Raw genomic sequence first — 23,605 nt, 5'->3', positions numbered from 1 at the left:
TGTACTTATTAATGCTTTGAAGGCTGTAAGATCCCTGTCACAGTGCCTCATGTTCCCAGTAGCTAGCCAGACAGCCCAGAAGTAAATGAGTGTGGCTGTGCCACAAAGCTGACTTATAGAATCAGGGAGCAGGTAAGATTGCCTCAGGTACCAGTAGCATGCCAACACCTGAAACAAACACACTGCTTATATATGAACCTTGGACATGCAGCTCTGAGCATCAAAGTTGGCATCAATTATTATAAATAAATTGGCTTCCAAAATTAGGGTACATGAAACTAACAATGGTTTTCTAAGTCTTTGCTATCACTTATGTGTTAAACATGACTTCCTTTGCTTACACACACACACACACACACACACACACACACACACACACACACACACTGAACGGAATAATCTACAAACACTGTCCAGTGGTATGGAGACTGGTACATTTATGAAAAATAATCTTAATCTGTTTGAACCTGTAAAATCAAGGTCAGATACTCAATAAAAAAAATAAATAAATAAAAAAAAAAACACACATTTAAGAATCAGAATCAGTGTGTGGACTGAAACTGCTCTGCCTTACCTCATTTATGCTAACTTCTGCCTCTACATACTGCAGGCCTTTCTGGATGATAGAGATGAGTGCAGCGGGTGGGACCAGGGCACCATTTATGTTGGACTGACTTATATGGCTCTCTATACCAAAGGTAAAGGCAGAATGAGAAAATCCTAAAAGCAAAAGAAACACTGTGAGAACTTATGTTGCTAGTAACATCACATTAAATTACAAACAGAAAGAAACTTTGTTATCTTTTATAATTACATACCATCACTTGACATTGTAAATAGACAGCTAAAATATGATTTAAAATAGAAAAAATATTAAAAGAGAAACATGTCAGCCTTTTATTTTCTTTTGTTCACGGCTCAATGTAACATGGCTTCTAATGGGTTACATGGCTTCTGTTTTTCTAACTGTACAACAGTAATACAACTTTCCTCAAGAAAATGCATCAAATGCAAAACACTGAAAAGCCATGAGTTACAACACACTTCGACTGCCTCATGAGACAAAATGAAATAAAGATTCATGTGACAGGTAATATTTCTGTGGCATATTAAAAAAAAAAAAAAAAAGACTTAGGAAATAAATCTAAACTAGAAAACAACAGAAACAAGACCAAATGTTGCAGCCTGGGGCTGCAGCCATGGGTGGGCCAGCATGCATTAGGTTTGGGGAGCAACACTGGCAGGCTGTGTGCAATGGTGCCCACCTGGACTGCGGCACTCAGAAGTGCAGGGCTGGGAAGATCAGACTTGCAGATTACCTTTGACTACATAGAGAGCAACCTGGGCTGTATAAGACCGTTTCCAAAGGAAATAAAAATCAAATTGTAACTGAATTCAAACATTATTTTTATATATTCATTGACTAAAAATATATTGATTTTACTATTTAGTAATAACTCAGGAAATCAAACTTTTTGTTGTTTTTCTACGATAAGGTTTCTTTGTGCAGCCCTGGCTGTCCTGGACCTTGCTCTCTCCAGAACAAACTGGCTCAAACTCACAGAGATCTATGCCTGCCTCTGCCTCCTGAGTGCTGGGATCAAAGCCATGTGCCTCTACCACCCGGCTCTAAAAATACTCGTAAGAACAACAAAATGAAAACACAGTTTCTAGCCCTCCTTTAACAATTAGTCCCAGCACTCAGGAGGCAGAGGCAAACGGATTACCTGCCATATTCCAGGGTAGGTAGGAATGGGCCACACGGGTCATCTCAAAAAATTAAATTAAAAAAAATACTTAAAAGCACAAGGGTACATTGCCAACCTCCTTATATGAGTTTCATTCACAGTGTTATGAAAACCTAGTCCAAATAGCAAAGTGAAGTTCCAGTAACGGACAGGCTGGTCACTCTCCACTGAAATCCCATCACAGTTCACCAAGTTCGAAAATGCACTTGGCTGGGAAAGGCCCAGGGTGACGCATGTGCATCTGTTTGGGTTCTCAAAGCTTCTACTTCTGCCTTAATGGCCCACAGTGGGAGAAGAGAGAAAGGCATTTCTTTTAACTTCATGATTTCTACCCACAGACTAGTTTGTGATTAAAGACATTTTAAGAGTTTTGTGTTTAGTTTGAGATCACAGTGGCTGAGGTGAATGTGGCATGAGATGGAAGAAACCATTCTGAGGCATTATCCTTCAGAAATTCCAAGGTCCTGAATCTGGCAGGTCACAGAGCAACGGCACAGAAAGGCAAGACTAAGCACTGGAAGCATCAGAGAAAATAGCTGGAGGTGAGGAGATAAAGTTGGAGACAGGAGATTTTTTTGTAAGGAACAGCACAGGCCCTCCCTCAACAAAAAAATGGGGCCAGGGGAACCACGTGGGAAAACTTTAAAATAGAAGATGCTATTATGGAAAATACTGTGTACTATACAACATATGTACATTAGATTTTGATTACACTCTATTATGAATTGAGGCTGAAAAATAGTCACAGGACACCAAAAAGACTCAAATCCATTCTGTATCCTGTCTCGGAAAAAGGCAAAATATGGGAGCAAGATTATACATCCAGCCAGAGAGCAGTGGTCCCTCAGGGACTGAGAAACAGGACAGACCATGACATGAAACATTGGAACACCTTACTAACCTTACAACCAGGATGGGGAAGGTGACTGTATTCATTTAAAGTTATAAACTGAATGAAACCTGATTTTCTCTACATTCTCCTCAAATGGAGCATTGCTCAGCACTATTAGATCCCAGGCCCTATCCAACTTTCTTCCAGTGTAAGCTTAATGATCCGCCCAGGAATGTAAGTGCTTGCAGTAGCAGGCAGAATCCAACTCTGAGCAGGAAAGCTGAGCATGTTTAGGACTGGTTTTACCAGACGTAAAGAAAGGCTAGTGATCTCAAACAGTAAGGGGTCAACCAGGAACAGCTTCTGGCTATCTGGCCTCTCCATCCTGCTACCCCCAAGAAAGGCCTATGTATACACATCTGACCAGCCACTGATCTACAATGACTTCTCCAGCTGTACTCACACACAGGGTAACTCAGTGCTGGCCTATTCACAGCCACTCTTCTTTCCCTTCTGGAAACTCTTTTCCTAGGAAAAATTTCCAGCTGACCTCACCTTGAGGTCAGTTACACAAACACAAACTCCCACTTCCCCTTGGGCCACTCATGTTAAATCTCCATCAGGCTGAATGCTCCTAGTGCCATACTGTTAAGATTCTCTTTGAACCTATCCCTGTCATCTAGAACACAGTTTAGTCTTCCTCACTCTTTTTGGACGGTTCCTGCTCCTAAATCCATCTGACCCTCCCTTCCTCCTTTCAGTTACCGGACTACTCACTGAAAGCTGACAGCATTACTTAACAAACCCTCCTGGTAATCTGCCACAATAAAGCCCTGTAAAATAGACAAAGCCATTTCTGCAGCTTAGTCCTAACTTTCCCCATAGTTTCATCTCCCCACAACTTCACAGGGCAGCCCTGTTCCCAGAGCACACACTAAGTCTAAGTGATGGCAAATGGTATCTGACGTCTTCACCATGCTCCACTAGCCTGTGCCTCTGAGCCTGACAGTCTTCTTATGTGTCATCTCACTATGCTGGGCTAATTAGTTTCTCCTGTAATCTTAGCAGTTACACACGTACAGTAAATACCAAAATGAACAATCTACTTTGGCTACTTGATGTGGCAGCCAAGGAAACAGTTGAAATATAGTAATCCTTTAACTCTGAGAAACTAAGTTACTTGCTCAATAATCTGTTCAAAATGCTACTCCATTATAACACATTTTAGAATGTGTAAAAATCGATCAATCCAGAAAGAAACATAATCTTTGTTTAAAAAACAAACACACACACACAGAGAGAGAGAGAGAGAGAGAGAGAGAGAGAGAGAGAGAGAGAGAGAGAGAGAGAGAGAAACCACTAAAATGTGAACCAGGTTTATGTTTGCCTTTAAGTTCCCACTTATTTGAAGAAAATGCTGTTAAATTTACACAGGAACAAAGTGAATTTCTTAAACCTGTGAACTGTTCAAATCTGTCTCATTGAAGACAGCATCCCTTCTTTTCACAGGTACAAGTGAATCTGATGTAAGCAGCACCTCAACAGTGAGTGTAAGATATCTAAGAACAGGAGGCAGAGGAGCCCCTCAACAGATAAACAGTGGCAGGGTGTGTATGTGTGCATGTGTGAGTGTGTATGTGTGCCTGAGTTATACAGTCAATCATGCAGTTCCTGATTTTCTACACTGCTTGGTTAAGCGAGTAGTGTTTTCCAAGGACAAGGTGGGCTTTAAGAAGAGAATGCGTTCTCAGGAGCCTGGTAGCTCTACTTTGCAAACACAACAGACAATTAAAAAAGAGAAATGGTTCTTGAATATCATGGTTATTGTATAGGGCACTTGGGCAAGCAAAGTACCTCCTCTCTGTCCCACAGCAGTCTCAAGTAGGGAGATGGAGCTGATTTATTTCAGCCTGTAATGCTCAGAACCTGCACACTGTTTATGCTGCCCACACCCTATAGCTGTGCCTTCTAGACTCAGCTTTCAGAAAAGACAAAGGGTAGGGGTTCTACCAAATGTTCGGTTTTGCAGAGCTATGGACAGTACTCACACAGTAGATCCACCTTTTATCCCCTAATTTTTGCTTTAAAAAAAAAGGACTGAGGAATCAGCATGGTGCTAGACCACCTTCATACAAGGGCCTGGCTTGTTTGATGCCTAGCATTCTCCACACCCTCAACCAGGCAAAAAGCAAATCTACTAACTAGTTTAGAATTTATATGAATATTACACCCTCTGAACTATTTAACCAAGATCACAGCACCGAGCCATGGAGTCACTCATGCCTCAGCCTGACCACTTGGCTTTCACAATGTAAATTTTTGTATAGATTCTTATCTTGTGTATATGGATGGTCTTTGCCATACATAAAGGTTTTCCTCCTCCTGAGGAAAGTTTCCCTCAAAGTGTGTGTGTGTGTGTGTGTGTATGTGTGTGTGTGTGTGTGTGTGTGTATGTGTGTGTGTGTGTGTGACAGACAGAGAGACAGACAGACAGACAGACAGACAGAGACAGAGACAGAGACAGAGAGAGAATTTAAGGATGATCATTATGACCAACCATCATGCTGTTTTCAAAAAACTACACAAATACATAAAGCCACTAGCAAGGTACACATGCTTCTTTGTAGTTCTGCCATACCATGTCAAAAATAACAACCCAAAACAAAGGCAAAGGAAAAGACAGTGAGACTAACACTGAGCAAGTACTCTGGACTGGTGTCTTTTGTCTTTAACACTGTCACTTGAAATGAGAAATAGAAACTTCCTATACTATACAAAATGATCATTCTACTTACAAAATAAGAAAAACTGACTCGAAGGTCTTACAGTCCTAATTCTTAATTTATTACATACATTTTATAAAGAAGCATAAATGTTGACTTGCACTTCTGTGACTACTCATCTTTCTCATTAAACACACACAGAAAGGCAAACTGAAGCTAGACACAACCTCAACTACCTTCTGCTCTGTTCTTTATGGCTAGAGGTGAATTCCTGACTGCCAGTTTAACATGAGGAGTGAGGCCTGCTTGGTATAGGGCAGAAAGATTGCCTACTTACTTATTTGTATGAGTCAACAGAAACTGTGTTGTCATTTCGTTACTGACATTTTATTAACACTACTGAGGGTAACTGAAAACTGCCAAAACAGAGAGATAATGCAGTACGACTGGCACAGAAGCTTAATGTTAAAAATTGTCAAGTTGTTCTAAGTCAAAGACAGTAACATGGGTGGTTCTGATGTGTGATCTTGTAACTAAAGCATGGGTCAAGTATTCCATGTCTAAAATGGTCACATGTGCTCCCAACTTCAGATTTTGGATCATCTGCGCATCTAAAAGGAGATTGCTTTCTTGAGACTGATACCCCTCTTAAAACAGATTTGTTTATGGTACACATCACTTGTTATAAAAATCTGGAGAGATTCTTTGTAACATTGTATTGTGCCTGTATTTTAACTGAGACAGGTCAACATGAGATTAAATGATGAATTTTCTATTTCTATTAAATTAGTTATTAAATGATATTGGATTTTGAAACAGTTTAGATATCAGATTTTTCTATTAGGAGCATCCACTTTCTACATCATTTGGACAAACACTTATCACAGAAATTATGGTATGGTACTTGGCTTACATCCAGGAGACTGGATACCTTTTGAAGAGGTGCTAACCTGGACTGTCTGTACCATAACTCTCGGTTCTAAAACCATGGTGGTTTTCTTCCTAAGACTTTCCAACATCATAATCTAATAATTTAATGGTTTTAGTAGTAGTAAGTGCATTTTGATTTTTGCAATTTCTACTTGGTCAATCATAAATGTATCTGTTTCATGGCATTATCAACAGAGATGTTTACCAAGCAACTGAACATGTGCAGTGACACTCAAATCTGTGAAGACTTCTCCAACCAAATATACAAAAGAAGCAAAAGGTTTCTCTGCAGACCTGGGTGGCCTTGACCTCAGAGATCTACCTGCCTTTGCCTCCCAAGTGCTAGGATTAAAGGCATGCACCACCAGTGGTTGGCTCAAATTTTATCTTCTTGAACAACGAAGCTAGAAGAATAAATACCAGTTAAGTTCACAAGAAATTACCAGAAAATTTTATTGAACACCCCCACCTAAAAAACAAAATTGGATGTGTATGGGGGTGGTGGTGATAGGAAAGAGCCACAGCAGTTTAGCTATAGCAAACACTGTTGGGTTCCATTACAAGACTCACCATGGCCTAGTAAGTACTGCACAAAGATGCCAAGTGAGTGAATAAGCAATAAAAATGTATACCTTGAGGTAAACACTAACTACAGGAGGAACACTGGCTCAAGTCAATCCTTACTTACATAGAACAAGTACTTCGAATTTTTAAGATGCCTCAAAGGGGAAATAAAATCATTTCCTAAGAGGTATTTGCTACATTGGGCTGGCTTCCTAAAACTGCTGAACGGTGGGGGCCTCAGCAATGTTCTTGTCATGACGTTAACTGAGCCGAAACTGAGAAGTGCATAGTTATAATCCTTAATACAAGCCTAATGGTCAATACTTTTGTCTTCATCTTGGCGTGTGAGGGCCAGCCAATTTGGAAAGGCAACCCCAACAGAGTACTGAAAACCACCACCATGCCATCTCTTTTCAATAAGCAACCTCATCTCTGAAGCTAGTCATCTAGAGACTTAAGACTAAAATAGCTTCATTCCTTCTATAGAAGGATACCACAGTCTAGCCAACATTAAATAGTGTTCAGGAAAAAGACATTACAAATTCTTACTGAAAAAAAGTTACTTCTAAACCAATTATTTATCAAAACAGAACCAAAGCTTCCTAAGGCTTTCCTCACCTGAGAGCCAGAAAGAGGCACTTTATTCTAGTCCAGTCACTCCGCAGATGAGTTTTAAAGCATTCCCGTTACAGGCTCTATGCCTTAGCCTCCTTTCTGTCTAGCTGTTTATTTCATAGGGGATGTGGTAAGGAGTAGGAAGGCTTCTTTTGTGTTGTTAGACATTTCAAGAGAAATAGTTATGACTCAAGCAACTTGTATCATATTGCTTAAATTGAACTGATTGCCATAAGCACCCCTGAAATCAATGGTGCTGATACAGAGATAACCACAATCATATATCGGTAGATGTCAGAACCAAGTCTTAGCTTTCTGAACACGAGGTAAGTGCTTAGATCTACAGCCAATAGTCTGTTGTGGCTGGGATACTAGGTTCCAGATCTTGTATTTAATTCACAGAACTGTACCATTCTTCAACTCTACTGTCTTCTGTATCTGGAAGAAACTTAAAAGCAAAGTCTGGTGGAATCTTATATTAAAAAAGCACACCCCATTGCTTGCTCAACCTTTGTCTACACACTCAGCACTATCAATGATGGTTCTCAGAAGACACAGCTCAGTCCACATCTCAGTATGTATACCTTTCAGGCTGTTCACTCTAGACTCTAGTCATTAGTTGCTAAAGTTTTTTATGTAATATCATGAGCATGTTTGCATATGTGATGTATACTTCCTTCCCTGTCTCTTTTTGAAAACAAAAAGTAACTAATTTAAATTTTATTTGTTGTTGTTGTTATTATTACTGGGGGAGATAGAGTAAGAGAACTTCATGGACTCTGTTCTCTTTCACCTTTTCATGGGTTCCAGGGATCCAAAGTGGGCAATCAGGGTTCAAGGCAAGCGCCTTTCCATGCATGGAGCCATTCTGCCAGCCATCTCTGTCGATTTTAAACTGTCCTATGACAGACACACAATAGTGCCCTTTAAACTTTGTTTGGCCTGAATCACCTGGACTGCCTGCTCTTTCCCAAGTGATTCTAATATAAGCAGCCAAGGACACAAACAATACCAGACACAAACTCTGGGACAGAAGGTATGATGACATTTATGGCAACATACACCAGGAAGATAAATACTTTCAGTTAAAATGCCATCAGGTATACCGATTTTCTCCTGTCATAGTAAGTTACAGTTTTTATAATGATACCTTTTCACTTCTAAACACGGTATTTACTAATTCTTCAATAGCAGTACGATGAAAATATAATGGTGAGACATAACAAAAGACCCATTTGGTAATGCAATACACACTGATTACATAAGGTGACTTGAGTTAATTATTCAGGGTCTTTAAAAATACAATTCTTGCTTTAGGTTTACTTTTGATGGGAGAAGATCTTATATATAGCTCAGGCTGACCTTAAACCATCTGTAGCTGGAGGTGACACTAACTCTCTGACCCTGCGACTCCGCACTGGGTCATGGGTGGCACCACACTGCCAGCTTCTCTCCTTTGATCTCCACTGTAACCTACACCACCCAAATATGTATGTAATTCACATTTTTCACAAAGAATGCAGGTAACCTTATGAGATTTTATTATCGCATTATCAGATATTCTTTCATAAATTAAACAGATGGGTATTTTGCTGCCTCCCCCCTTTTCTGATTATTTTCTTGTAGGGATATAAACAGCAGTTTGTAGAAGTGTTTAGAACCAGGAGAATCTGAGCAAACAGTAAACACTATAAGGTACTATAAGGCCTCACAGCATAAGGTGCTCAGCTGTTTCTGATGTTCTCAAACAGTAATGCCCAGTGGTTTGACCTAAGCAGTAGTCTTTCTAATACACCACATGAAACTTCCTAACAAATCCCCACCTACCAGTCCTTCACACTGCTTGATGCCTATTTGTCCAAAAGCTTCAAAACTGTGGTTTGAGCTATTGGTGTCCACCTAACCAATCCTTCCCATGTTGGGCAAAGTGTTACATAATAACTTGTAAACACTTTCACTGGCTATACTGGGAACAGTCACCAGGGCTACTGTACTGTGACTTTATTAATCATAGCATATTAAAAGTCTCTGGGCTCTGTTTGTTCTGCTTTCCCCCTCACAGTATAAACAAACTCCAAAGCGTCCCAGAAGGTGATTCTCTGTTGGGTGGCTACCCTTGTCTCTGAGGTCTCTCCTTGCCTCCCTCCCTGTGGTTGTTCTTCACCATATGCCTTCAACCCCCCCCCCCCCCCGTGGTTGGTTAGTTTCAGTATCCCCACCCAGCCCCCACTCATTTAATACTTCTTTCTCTCTTTCTGTGCCCCCTCCCACCGTGGTTGGTTACTGTGAGTGTTCTTTTACTCTCTGCTCTTTCTGATCACATAATATCTTCCCAGCTACTCAGAGAGGAATAGTGGTATGTATACCTTTTGCCTGGTCCAGCAACAGTCTGACTTGCAATCTTACTTCTATTTTATGATTAGGCCTCTTTATCTAGAAAACTGATATGACCAACATCTCAATATTAATTGCAAACCACATTCAATTACCTATAGTAATAACCACCTGAATACATCAATCAGAATTCAGATCAAAATATATTTAATAAATATACTGGGATTAATACCTATGAAAATATTCTGAATATTGTTAATTTAGCTTTTACAGTTCTTGCCATAAGTAGAAGTAATAATTAGCTGTGTACATGCAATATACATTACTAAGCTGATGTTTCTGAGTCCTTACTAAACATATGCAACAATGTCACGTTATAACACCTTCCTAATTAAAGATGACCTCTCAACATCAAAAGACAAACTGCTAGTTATACATATTTGCCCGAGATGATCCCAACATATTTGAAAGAATCAGAGAGCTAAACCATGCAGCAAACACAGTTTTAAAGTGGCAATCCAGACATCAAGAAACAGACAAAGCTCATCAGTTTGGACTGTTACATTTGGAGACTAGTGAAAGGATTTGCGGCCCATGACTCTGCAGCAGTACTCACCTGACTCTTGCAAGTACCTATATACCAAGAAGTTGACCTCATCACTGCTTATGCTCATCTTTATTCCCACTTAAACCATGAGCTCACACCACAGGACATAACCCTAAAAACAAAACAAAGGTCATTATTTTCTCAGTACAAGTACACTACAACAAAATGCAAACAATGTTGTAAAAAAAAATTGAATTTTATTAAGTGATGTAAAAAAAAAAATACTGCTTTGCAGTATTAACATAGTTATTCCATAGGTAGTAAAACAACATACACAATCAAAGCATAGCTACTGCTATTTTTCTATAGGGTAACATCCTGTGGAAAAGGTAAAGATTCACAAAGGCCTTTAGCACTGCAAGTAATGTAAAACTCCCTTTAGTCTCTTTAACTTAAAAAAAAAAAAAAAAAAAAAAAAAGGCAAGATTTAAGATTCTAGGGTAACAGTTATTGAAAAAAGGCACAGTCTTAAAGGCCTGAGCAGGGAGGAGCCTCAGTCCTGTCTGTCCTCTAGCTCTCTCCGTGATCTCTGCACTCCTAGTGGACCTGATCTCTCCAGCTCCTAACACAGGGATCAAGTCTGTGTACCTATATACACAGGATCTGAATATTCATAAAGCCATGAGGCTGGAACAGTCTTATAATGCCACATTCTCTTACTGATAGAATGATATAGTGCCAGCGACATACTAAGACAAGACTTAGGTATATATTAGCATAAATCTATTTTCATAATTTAAAAAGAGGTCGGAAATTTTCTCTTAAGAGCCAGTAAAGACTTGAGGTTCTGTCAGCCAGACAGCCTGTCACAACTATTCAGTGTTACCATGTGGTATAAAACAATAAAGGCAAACAAAAGAGCATGCTTGTGTTCCACTAAAACTTTTATTTATGGACACTGAAACTTACACTTCACAGTAATTATTGTATGTTAAATATTAGCCCCACCCCACCCCATCATAGTTTTTAAAAAGAAAACCAAAATGAGAAATAAAAAAACCTTTCAAGAAAAAAGAAACATCCTTCCTTTTTCAGTATTACGTTCCTCACTTCAATATGAGACTGACAAATGAGAAAATCACCCTATGGACAGGGCTACTACTCAGAAATATTCAAGTACTAATCTCTGATGGTTACCAGAAGTACAGGACAGAGTGGACAAATGAGATCAGTAGGAAAAACTCCACACTAGTAGGTCTCACTGCTAATCTCAAACCTTGACCCAAGTCACCAATCTACATGAGCAATAGCGGCTTAGATGTTATCACATCTTCGAAGGCAGACAGAACATGTCATACACAGACAATGTAATCCCTAACGAACAAGGACTTAGATAGACAGAGCATCTTCTACTAGCACACTCCTGAATTGGGGGGTGGGGGTGGGGTGGGGGGGGAGGAGGGTGAGCTCTCAATGCCAGGAAAGCAATCTTCATTCATCTGTGACCAGGCTGCTCACTAGGACCTCATTAAGAGCTATGCCAAGTGACTGTGTGAAGCCAAGAGGTGCAGCACAGGCACCTCTTTAACATGGTGAGTTTGTTACACCTTTTAACTCTACATCCAAAGTATCGTAACTAGGAACAACAGTAGACTGTTGCACTGTGTACTAGTGCATAAGAAGTGACCCACCTCACACATGACTGTGTTGAAGACAGTCTTTCAAGATCTGTAAGTTCAAATAAAGCTTTTCGGTTTTAGAGGGTTTTTTTGGTGGGGGGTGGGGGGTGGGGGATGTACCCTTCTAAGAGATACCCCACAGGTATATGGGCACAAAGCAGCTTTAGAAAACACCAACCTTAACACCTAAGAGAGCTTCAGAAGACAGTGATCCTAATCCCTTGAACTTGGATGTCCAGCACCCTGGATCCTGAGAATAGGCTTTGGTTTTTTGTTTTGTTTTGTTTGGGGGGGGGGAGGGGGGGAGTGGGATTTGTTATAGTAGCTATAGCAAATGTAAAACCATTATTGTTTGGTTTTGTTTTTAGTGGGAAGACTTCACCATGGTACCCTAAGTATTAACAACCTTTTGAGCTTGTCTCGCTGACGCTGACCTTGTTTCTACTTCCCAAGTCACTGGCTTGGTACTACAGGTACATGTCAGCCACCACATGTGGCTTCATCACTGCCACGTCTGAAACTATGGGATCATTCTTTGATACCTATAAATTTAACAGCTGAATTCAGAGCTTGAATCTGTCCTTCAGAACCAGATTCCATCTTTGAACATTCCATACCCTTTAGGAATGACTGAAGAGGGGTAGATGAACACTAACACTTCGCAGCCTCTGCCAGCCAGCCAACGTCCTATTTTTCCCCAGTAAAACCCTCTCTGGAACAGCACTAAAAACACGCTACTTTCAATTTCCCATCTCATTAAAAATAATTAAAACTTTACAAATGTTTAAGGTAATACAATTTTGTATGTATAAAGTACATTAAAGAAATGAGAGCTTTGAGACATTTTCACATCTTCTGAAACATATCTTAAAAGGTAAAGAATTTTTATTATTTAAAGACTAAATAATACCCTTCTTATGAAAACACATTTGTAAACTGTAAAGTAAAGAAAATATGAAGATCTTAATACAATCTCAGGAAGAAACCCTCTGAATAAAATATATATCCCAGGTTGCTTGATTAACTAATGAAAAATTAATTTAAGACCCACTTTATCAAAATCAAATCAATTCTTTTTGAACTCTAGTTTTTTGACACAGAGTCTCTCTATGTAGCTCTGGCTAGCCTTGAACTCACAAAGATCCACTTGCCTCTGTGTGCAAATCCTGGGATTAAAGGTGTGACCCCATGCATGGCCAAATCAATTAAATTCTTTAAGCAACAGCTAATAATATTCCTACTTTTGTGTGTGTCAACACTATGGTTTCTGTGCATAAGATTTAAGGATGGCTGCTGGCACACTCCCAGGTTGGAAAGACAGCTCATTGATCAAAGCACTAGCCACAAAAGCAGGAGGAGTGGAATCCAGATACTAGCACCACATAAAAGCTGGAAATCACAGCATGGGTTTCTCACCCCAGCAATCCTAGCATGAGACAGAGAGCAGAGACAGGACCATCTTGGGAGCTGGCAGAAAAACACAGCAGCAAACAACAAGGTAGGAGGTGAGGCTCCTCCTCTATATGCACAGGGTGCTACACTGCCTAGCTCACACACAAACACATCCGTGCCATCTGGGTAGACTTTTAAAAAGAGAGAAACCTCACTCCTAAGAGAAGGATAAATGCTGTTTATATAGTATTTTCAATCCTAGGACTCATTCTATGAAATTCACACCAAAGTGGAAAAAAAAATCCTTTTAAAATAAAAAATCACTGAATCTACATCACCTGTTTTCTTACAAGTCACATTTAATTCTTTAAATATGGCGCTCTATTGTACAGATAGCCAACGAGAGCTTCACACGTAACAGAAAAAAGGGATCTAAGAAAGTAGTAAAAGCAGAAAACAGTTATGAATGGAATTCACCATTCTCTCTTGACATGTGATCATCTTCAGGTAAGTCTCCAAAGAATACACTTGGCAGCATGTCCATTTTACATAAAGGGGTACTTTCTTCCTGTATTTACAGTTAATTTTGTGTTGTTTTCAAACAAGATAGTCACCACAGTTTGATACTATAGAACACTAGATTGGAATCACAATGTAGCCACTTGAAAGAATCTTAGAAATGAATCTAGTAGTCAACCAGAATCTACACGTAGAGTCAACTTCATTAACATTAACAGACCTGTGATGGATCACTTCATAGTTCAGATGTTGTCTTCAATTTATAAAACATTCTAAACATTCAAAAGAGTGACAGTTTACAGAAGTATCTAAGATCCTTTGAAAATGGAGAGTATACAGAATTCATTAACTATGTGTTGAAAACTGAATCAATTATAGTTCAACCAGGTAGACAGGACACTGAAGAGTGAGACATGAAATCTAGTAGACAGAGCACAGGTTATATGATACATTTCCTCACCACTTTCTCATTGAGAAAGAATAGGACAAAGTCCATATGGGAAATCAAACCAAAAAGCTACACTCTTCTACTAGCATAGAAAAGGTAGCACAATCTTCTCAAATTAAATCAATCTAATCTATCATTGCAACTTCAGTCCTATGAGAATACAAGACTAAACAGTCCATGCTTTCCAAAAGTTGGCTAACCACCAGAACTGATTAAGCTCTCTGCTCAAAATTCAGGTACTATGATCGAGAAAACCATGCGGAGCCAAGGTGGAAGAACACGACATTATAATGATGCTTATGAAAACAGCTCCAGAGTAAGGAGGTGTATAAGTAAACTAAGACCACTGAGCCTTCAGTAAGGTGAGAAAGGTGTTCACATATTGATGTATTTAGAATTCTTTAGAAGAGCAAGAGTCGAATGTGTACCAGATGGACCTGTAGCAAACAGGGGGTCAACAGAGACTAAGTTCCCAGTGTAGTATCTCAAAACAGAAGAAAACCTTCGAATCATCAGTGGCCTAATGGACGACGAGTGCCCGTTAAAGGTCAAGAGCAAAGGGTGAGCATAAGCTGCATTCAGTACTCAGGAACCAACAATCCACCCACCTTGAAAACTGGGGAAAAGCAAGAGGGTGGGTGACAGCGCTTCCAAGGTTTTCTGCACCAAAAGGCAAGCAGGCAAACAACAAAACAAAACAAACCAAAAACCCCACAGAGGAACCAAGGCAAATACACTAAGCAAAGAACTCTTTCACACCCACCTGAGGCCAAACAGGGTTCAGACCTTTGTAGTGTCTTGCCAGTAAAGCTATACAATCTCTAGTTGCAATGAGAAGCAGGTATTGTGTAGAAAGATGCATCCTCTCCACTTGACAGAAAATATGTTTCATTGTTAAGGTGGCCCAGGTACTCAGAGCTTCAAGTCAGGTATAATAAATACACTTGTGGGCATAGCAAAAGGTGATCAGCTTTAAAACTCAGGGTAGTACTGCGTCTCTAGAGAAGGTCTACAGGGTTTTATGGCGCTGTGGGGGCAAGCTTTCTTTCACCCAGTCTTATACCGTATTCCCTTCTCTAACAGAGTTAACGTTTGCACATATCTAGCTAGCAAAGATGTGCTTCCCATCTCACAGATACGAACACCATGTTAGGAATTTTTCATCACTATGCACAACAACAAAACCAAATGAAAAGCTCCCCCTTAAGAGTTAGTTTTATCAGTATCTTAAAGTCAGTATGTCCTTTAATACCCAGTTCACAGAGCATCAAGCTCACACAGGCCTTGGCTTCTGGAGCTAACTTGCACTTCAAATAGCAAAATGGATTCTCAGTTGGCATCCCATGAATATTTCTTACAAATGAAAAAGGTAAAACTTTCACTTCCAAATAAATACAAAAATTTGTTGGCAAAGATTAAATTTAAACTTTTCAATTAAAAAAAATCTTATGATTTTTAGAAACACTGTTATAAGTTGTTAATGTCCCAGCACCTAATGATAATGAAAAAAATGGTGAATTAATTAATGGTTCTGATATTTTAATATTGTATCACAAGCTTGGGAAAAGTTTTCTTAACTTAGAAACTCTTTTTCAAATGGCCAGCACAAAACTTACACAATTACATAGGAATGGAGAATGTGCTGAGAAAGGGCCAGGCATAGCGGCAGACATTAATCCAGAACCTGAAAGGCAGAGGTAGGTGGATCTATCTCTGTGACTCTGAGACAAGTCTGCTGTATATTTTTAACATGAAAGAACTACAGAAGGGGGCAGAGAGCTCAGGAGTCAGGAGCAGTGTTCCAGCACCAAATGAGGGAGGAGCTTGAGATGCAGGCATGCTCTGGCCTCTTCAGGCACATACCTACACATGTACACTTAATTAAAAATAACAACAACAAACACATATGCAAAACCTTCACTGACCCAGCTCACAGTGAACCCTTAAAAGAACTGTTCATCTGCTGATATTTTAGTTTGGTAATAAAGAAGACTATGAAACTTACTCCAAAAATACATTCTGGTTTTAATTGGGAAACACTCCAGCCCTCCTGCACAGCCAGGGCTCCCCATATGTTTCAACTGCAGCAGCACCATCTTCAGACTCGAATTCAGAGCAGATGTGAATACCCAGCTGTGCATCAAGCCAGAGATTAAAGGATTTGCAAAAACATAAAACAATGTCATCTAAATGCTTTTCTTGGAAAACACTTTTATTTCATAAAACACATGATCTGTGTTACTATGTTATGCATGAAGTTATGTTAAAATGTGAATTATAAATTTTTACACTTTTAGTATCTGATGCAGTAAATACCAATAGTACATACCACACATTATTTTTGTCTGCATGTATTCCTGTCATTGTTCTATCCCATAGAGACCCATTAACATTAAATATAGAGACATGAATGAGATGACTCAGCACTTTTCTTATTCTTACAGAGGACCAGGGTTCAGTTCCAAGCATCTCTATATATGGCAACTTACAACCATCCGTAACTCCAGTCCCAGGGGATCTAGCACCCTCTTGTGAACTCTTTAGGTACCAAGTATGCACACAGAGCACATATATACATGCAGGCAAAACACTAATACTTGTTAAATAAAAATAAGTAAATTTGAGGCAGTTGTGGTAGTATGAATCCTTAATCCTAGCAGTCAGGTGGGAGAGGCAGACAGATCTCTATGAATTCAAGGCCAGCTTGATCTACAAGAGTTCCAGGACAGCCAGAGCTGTATAGACACTTTGTCATGGATAGATTAGATTAGATTGAATAGATTAGACTGAATAGATTGGATTGGAATAGATTGGCATGGATGGATGGATGGATGGATGGATGGATAGATAGATAGATAGATAGATAGATAGGCAGACAGACTGACTGATTTACAAAAATTGTAAAATAAGTAAGAACAAAGAAAACAACAGAGAGGCAAATATGAACTAATCACAATGACATGTTCACAAAAATGTCTGTTAGCATTACTTCTAGGCTCTGCCCCACAGTTACCTGGCAACAGCCAGGAATGGCTGACTCACTACAAAAGGGGCTGTTTGCCCCCTCCTCATTCTCTTACCCTCTCTGTCTCTTCTCTTCATTCCCCTCCTGCCTCTCTTTCCACATGTTCCTAGACAGTCTCTTCTCTCTCTCCTCCCTCCCCCACTTTCTGCATCTCTACTCCATTCTCAAGTGCCCTCCCCATTCCCTAAATAAACTCTATTCTATACTATATCCATTGTGTGGCTGGTATCTCAGGGGAAGGGATGTCTCAGCATGGGCCTGCAGAGGCACCACCTTCTACCTCACTATACCACAGTTCTATCAAACAATGTCACTAAAAACTATTATTCTACGTGCAAAAAATAAATAAATAAATAAATAAATAAAATAAAATCAAAATTAGAGTATATATTTAAGTGGAGGAGGAAGTGCTGGTAGTGGTGGAGGAGGAGGAAGAGGAGGAAGAAGAGGAGGAGGAGGAGGAGGAAGAAGAGGAGGAGGAGGAGGAGGAGGAGGAGGAGGAGGAGGAGGAGGAGGAGGAGGAGGAGGAGGAGGAGGAGGAGGAGGAAAGCAGCAGCAGGCCTTGTAGACATTCTAGGCTGCATCCCATTCCACAACAGCCTCTACACTGAGAGGCAGGCTTGGGTGGAGAAGCAGCTTCTCTGCTGCTGAGATCTAGTTACTAAGAGTGTTTCACTGCAGCTGCAACTTGAAACTGAGCTCTCTCCCATAGCTTTACTTCAGAGAGAGATCCTGTTCAAGGCTACAGAGGACTATAGCTTACTTTGCAATATATATGGCATCAAAGAAACAGAGCCTGGGCACTGCAGAATCACATTTACTACGTACTGCACCTGGTAGTGGTACAGAAATAAAAATAAAGATACTGGCTGCAAAACAGTTCTCAAATTCTTCTCAGCCAGTTTAGCAGGTTACAGGTGGTCCAATCTGTATACCCACTACTGTACACTCTAACAATCTGTATACCCACCACTGTACACTCTAACAATCTGTATACCCACCACTGTACACTCTAACAATCTGTATACCCACCACTGTACACTCTAACAATCTGTATACCCACCACTGTACACTCTAACAATCTGTATACCCACCACTGTATACTCTAACAATCTGTATACCCACCACTGTACACTCTAACAATCTGTATACCCACCACTGTACACTCTAACAATCTGTATACCCACCACTGTACACTCTAACAATCTGTATACCCACCACTGTACACTCTAAAAATCTGTATACCCACCACTGTATACTCTAACAATCTGTATACCCACCACTGTACACTCTAACAATCTGTATACCCACCACTGTATACTCTAACAATCTGTATACCCACCACTGTACACTCTAACAATGTGAGCAAAGAGGTCAAGAAAACGGGCCAAAGTGTCTAACAAGGTCAAAAGTAGAATCTACACATGCACACTGCTGGAGGTAACGACATAAAAAATGTGGATGAATTAGAAAATACTCAAACATAACAAGGCTCTCCTTTCCTCAAATCCCTATACGTATATAAGTCATTACCACTGTAGTCCACTGGGAAGCCTCAACAGAGATAGGACCCCTTCCACCTCCATCCAGCCTAAACTACCAACTTTCCAGTACAGAGACTAATCCAGTAAGTAAACTTGAGAACTATGTCCTTTCCAACTCCCCAGAAACATAGCAGCATTCTAAGAATAGAGTAATTTATCACAATAAAAATATGCTTATATCTCTGCAAAACACACCGATTTAAAAGCAGCAGCTTTTCAACCACAAAGTACTCAAGTCGGCATCCATCTGCACAGTTTCTACATGGCTAGAACCAAGCTCATAGAACTCATCTCAGCTCTACTGACCACAACTGAAAGCCCAAGCAAATGGCAGGCCTCTTGGGAGCTACCACACTCATCTGGTTCTTTCCTCAGCCCAGTGCATCTGCTTGCTTCTGTGTCATCTGTACATGGCCAGCGTCCACTCTGTCTAGCGTGCCAGTTTTACCAGAACTCTGTCCACACTGAAGCAAGCAAGCTCACTCTAATCATTCAATGTGAGCTGATTGCTAACTCACAAGACTGTTCCCAAATGGTGCCATTCATAGTGCTGGAGGAATTGAGAGGGGAGGAGGGGGATGGTGTTTCCACATAAAAGGGCTTTTTAGTAACACTTTTAAACTACTAAACTAGTACTCAATAAGCTTACTATGATAGTAATAATAGTTCAGATAATAATAATAATATAATAGTTCAGATTTTTAACATGATAAGAACTAACCCAGCACCTGCACCTCAGAGGTTTGGCAAAAAACATGGTTATGAAGGTATGATCCCCATCTGAGCAAATTGAGCCTTCATCCCAGTAGCCACTAAGACATGCCATTATTACCCAGCAACAAAAACTCGGGCTTACTACTAATTAGAATTTTTTTAAAAACAAGAAATTAGGTTAAATATATGACAAAGGAGCATTTTCAATAAGATAAACAATACTGAAAAATTTTCATCTCCTCATGGCATAGCACTGTCCTCTATAAGCTACTTCTATCTATAGAATATACAGCAGTAATAATATAGACACCAAAAGATGTAGTCTTCAAGGAAGAGCCTGTCAGAATATCCGGTACACCACCTGTGTTCTACTAGCCTCCTCCTGTTAGATCTTTCTTTTCCTTTCCCACCAAAAGTCCCTTTCTAGAGTCCTGGGGTCTACCCATACTGGTATATAAAAAAGGAAGAATAATAAGGGGGAGGGAGGGAGGAGAGGGCAGAGACAAGGACAGAGAAAAGAATAACACTAAAGGATATTAGAAAAACCATATGGAAACCTACATGCATCACATACTCAAGGACTCGCATCCCAGCACAACACACTGAGACTAAATTCCAACATGAAGAGATATAGTGTTCAGACTGGGATTCAGACGCAGCACAAGCAGCTGAGGTACATATTTTACATACCAAAGCGGACCTATCCTCCAGGTTCTCCCAGCATCCCTCAGTCCCTCCCTATCTGTTACAGGGCATGGTTGGCACACTGGGCCCTCTTTTCTGAACTTTCTATCTTCCCTCCCCATGAAACTCTTCCCTATACAGTCCAGACATTTTTGGTCTCCTGTTTCCCTCACTCTGCATTTTCTCCATGTGTGTGCACGATCTTCTCTTTCCCATGCCCTCTGTCTGTCTCCCTCCCCATTGCAACTTCCCTGGCACCTTTCCTTAGGACCAGTGAACCCAACCAATAGCAGCTTCCCAGTAAACCTGCTTTTTTACTTTAATTTGGGTTGAACTGACTCATTTCATCAATGGAAAATACTTATAACAGACCCCAGAAGAGAGATTAGAGTAACACCTTACTAGTTAGTATCAGTACCAATGAAAGGAATATAACCATAAGGTTTATACTATATTGGTATACTGTAAAGGCAATACTTATGTTTAAAGAATATGAAATGAAGAAAATTAAGTCTCAAATCACTACTTTCCAGAAATGTCAGAAGTAGTGTTAACAATGTTAAACAATATGCAGGTATACTGTCACTCAGCTGCATCTCGGCCTTTTAGATATACTATCAAGGAAAGGTTATTTAGCTCTAGGAATATTACAGTGCAAATGAATCAATTTCTTGATTCTTACTGTAAGTGGAAGGGATTTGAACAATTTTAGCAACCTTGTAGACAGCCACCCTAGCATGAACAAGGTCTGGCTTTGATCTTCAGTACCTAACAAAAATTTAAAAGCAAAAATCGATGAAAACTCAGCCACAAAAATCAAGTAGTAATCCTCATCTGAATTCTGGTTAAAACCAGCCATCGACTTGGTCAGAAACCTTTCTAAACCATTCACAACTATGTAAAAATGTTGTTCTCCCTGTGATACTTGCTCAAATATCATACCGAATGACATGGGATACTTTCCTCTGTGTCCCAAAGTATTACGACATTACTCTTCAAAGAAATAGTTCTAAGTTAGGAAACCGATGTTCCCCTTTACGAGCTTTAACATTGAGCACAGTCACCTAACCTCACTGTGCCATCCATTTCACTTGTCCAGCAGGTAAAAATGCAGTCTCCATACCTTACAGGGGGGAGTGCTTAAACACAGCACGGCACCATTGTCAAAGTTCTCATGTTCTGCCACAGTGGCTCTCAGTTTCCCTAACGCTGCAACCCGTTAATACAGTTCTTTATGTTGTGGTGACTCCAACCAGAAAATTGCTTCATTGTTCCTTCATAACTGTGATTTTGCTATGGTTATGAACTGTAAATATTATTAGAGAGAGAGGTTTGCCAAAGGGGTCACAACTTACAGATTGAGAACCACTGCTCTAGAGTAAGATAAAACAAACAGTATTTGCATGATTCAATTTGCCTTCATCAAAATAGAGCATTATCTGTACCTGATCTTTCTTTAGACCTCTTTCCAGGAAAATCGCCATGACATATATCTACATGTCTGTCTTCTCACACTTTATCTCAATCTCAACTGTTAACTTGTATACAGACCAGTTAAGTTTTACAAATGAATGTAGACAGGCAATGAATGCCAAAACTTTAATGCATTTATAAATTTGTCTTGTAAAAATTTGTCCTTTGGGACCCTGTGACATAAAACCCATTCAAAAAGTTAAAGCAATATTTATTGTTTAGCATCAATGCTTTAGTATACAGTAAAATGTAAGGGTTGCCTATTTCACTGACACAAAAACTCTGATTCCAGCACTTGGAAAGTAGTCTTCAGTAGCACTAGCTACACAGTGAGCTTGAGTTTAGAATGAGTTACAAACAAACACCAGCACTGGAATCCCAGGCCAAGGCAGGAAGATTATGAGTTAATAGCCAGCTACTTGAGAAAATCATTCAATAACGAGTTAAAATCTCAAGTCCCGTCAGGCAACACATTCCACAAAACACCTGATGGCGACATATAGGAAGTTTAAGGGAACAAGGATGGAAATACAAGTATGGCAGTTCACAGAACAGGCCATCATCAAGGGAACACCAATTGAGACACATTTACCCAAGGTGTTTCTAGAAGAGCTTGGCACTGTGGACTATACATATGATCCACTTTCATCTGCTACCCAAACCACAGCGAATGTGTGGCGTGTGCTGCCTCTCCCCTTCAGCATAGCTCTTCCCTCCCATGTAGGCCTCTGGAGCCCAGCTCAACTGCAGGCCTACACAGCTCCCCAGGCTCTCTTGTCTTACTTAGGCCTCCACCTACACACACATCAACCACCTGATTCTGAGGCTCTGGAAGTTCTTTCTTGTTCTGCCACTTGCAAATGGCATGTCAGACCTCTCAGCCTCCGTAACACAATGAGCTGCTTTAGAACCCCTCCCTTTCATTCACAAGTATCAATTCATGTGGGACGAACCCAAGCGAACATATGTGAGCTCACTCAAGAACTTGTAACAGTCCTTCAGGGACCTCAAAGACCACATGACACTGTAGGGCTGCCAAATCAGAAAGCAGGCAAAGCCACCCTAGGCTGGTAAGGTTCTACTAAGGGGGCACATGAGCCAACTTGAGGCTGAGTGAGCATCAATGTAGAAAAACAAACAATGCAACTTGCAACATAAATACAATCTCCTCCCTGTGCCCACAGGCTGTTTTGCTGCCAAGCATGCTGTATTTTTGGCTAATAATTCTTGGCTTTTTGGTATTTCACTCACACAAACTGCTCTTATTTCTTCTCAGACCTTGGCCAAACTCTTGTATTTGCTTTTAATTCAATTTATGCAGTTAAGTTCATGACCTTATCCATATTTCCTGCCACAGCTATGGTGCCTGGTCAGACCAAAGGAGCTGGAGAATAAGCAACTGCCTTACTCAGAGTTTTCCTTAAATAACAGTGATCAAATTTAAGAAGCTGTAGTGCCCAAAATAAAACCTTTAAAGTAACCAATATTGAAGATCTGTGGGCAGCATGCAGTGTGGCAGTGCAGGGAGCTGTCTCTGAACCCCACCTAGTCAAGGTAGGTATCATACTACTGAATATTACACCCTCAGCTAGTACCCAAAATATTTGTAATGACCTTAATTTGCCAATATACAATATAGTTGATTAAAATTAGAAAACAACTTGAGATTGATAAGAGGCAGCTAATGTACAAAGGAAAAAAAAACATTTTGTGTGCTCATTTAGTTTTTTAAATTTTAATTTGTTTAAAAGCTCACTCTGTGTGTGATGTTAATTATTTCAATCAAGTAAGATATCAGGCTGTAGTAGCAGTGGTGGCACAAGCCTTTAATCCC

At 40.0% G+C, this 23,605-nt stretch overlaps 1 protein-coding gene across 4 annotated transcripts in view; it reads right to left on the bottom strand.

Moving 5' to 3' along the window:
* Tbl1xr1 (TBL1X/Y related 1) overlaps positions 1-23,605 on the bottom strand; it is a 132,597-nt gene that overhangs the window by 25,940 nt on the left and 83,052 nt on the right. For 3 of the 4 annotated variants that reach the window (XM_076932189.1, XM_034499999.2, XM_076932188.1), the window contains 2 exons: positions 10,363-10,465; positions 575-720 (listed from right to left, as the gene is read on the bottom strand). In XM_076932189.1, coding sequence (XP_076788304.1) covers positions 575-720; positions 10,363-10,420 — 204 coding nt within the window. In that variant the 5' untranslated portion in view covers positions 10,421-10,465. Of the gene's footprint in view, positions 1-574; positions 721-10,362; positions 10,466-16,336; positions 16,449-23,605 lie in introns of those variants that run through there. The other variant, XM_076932190.1, reaches the window with a different exon arrangement.

Source organism: Arvicanthis niloticus, chromosome 4, assembly GCF_011762505.2.
Source record: "Arvicanthis niloticus isolate mArvNil1 chromosome 4, mArvNil1.pat.X, whole genome shotgun sequence".
NCBI classification, from domain to species: domain Eukaryota; kingdom Metazoa; phylum Chordata; class Mammalia; order Rodentia; family Muridae; genus Arvicanthis; species Arvicanthis niloticus.
This window is presented reverse-complemented; position numbering and strand designations above follow the sequence as displayed.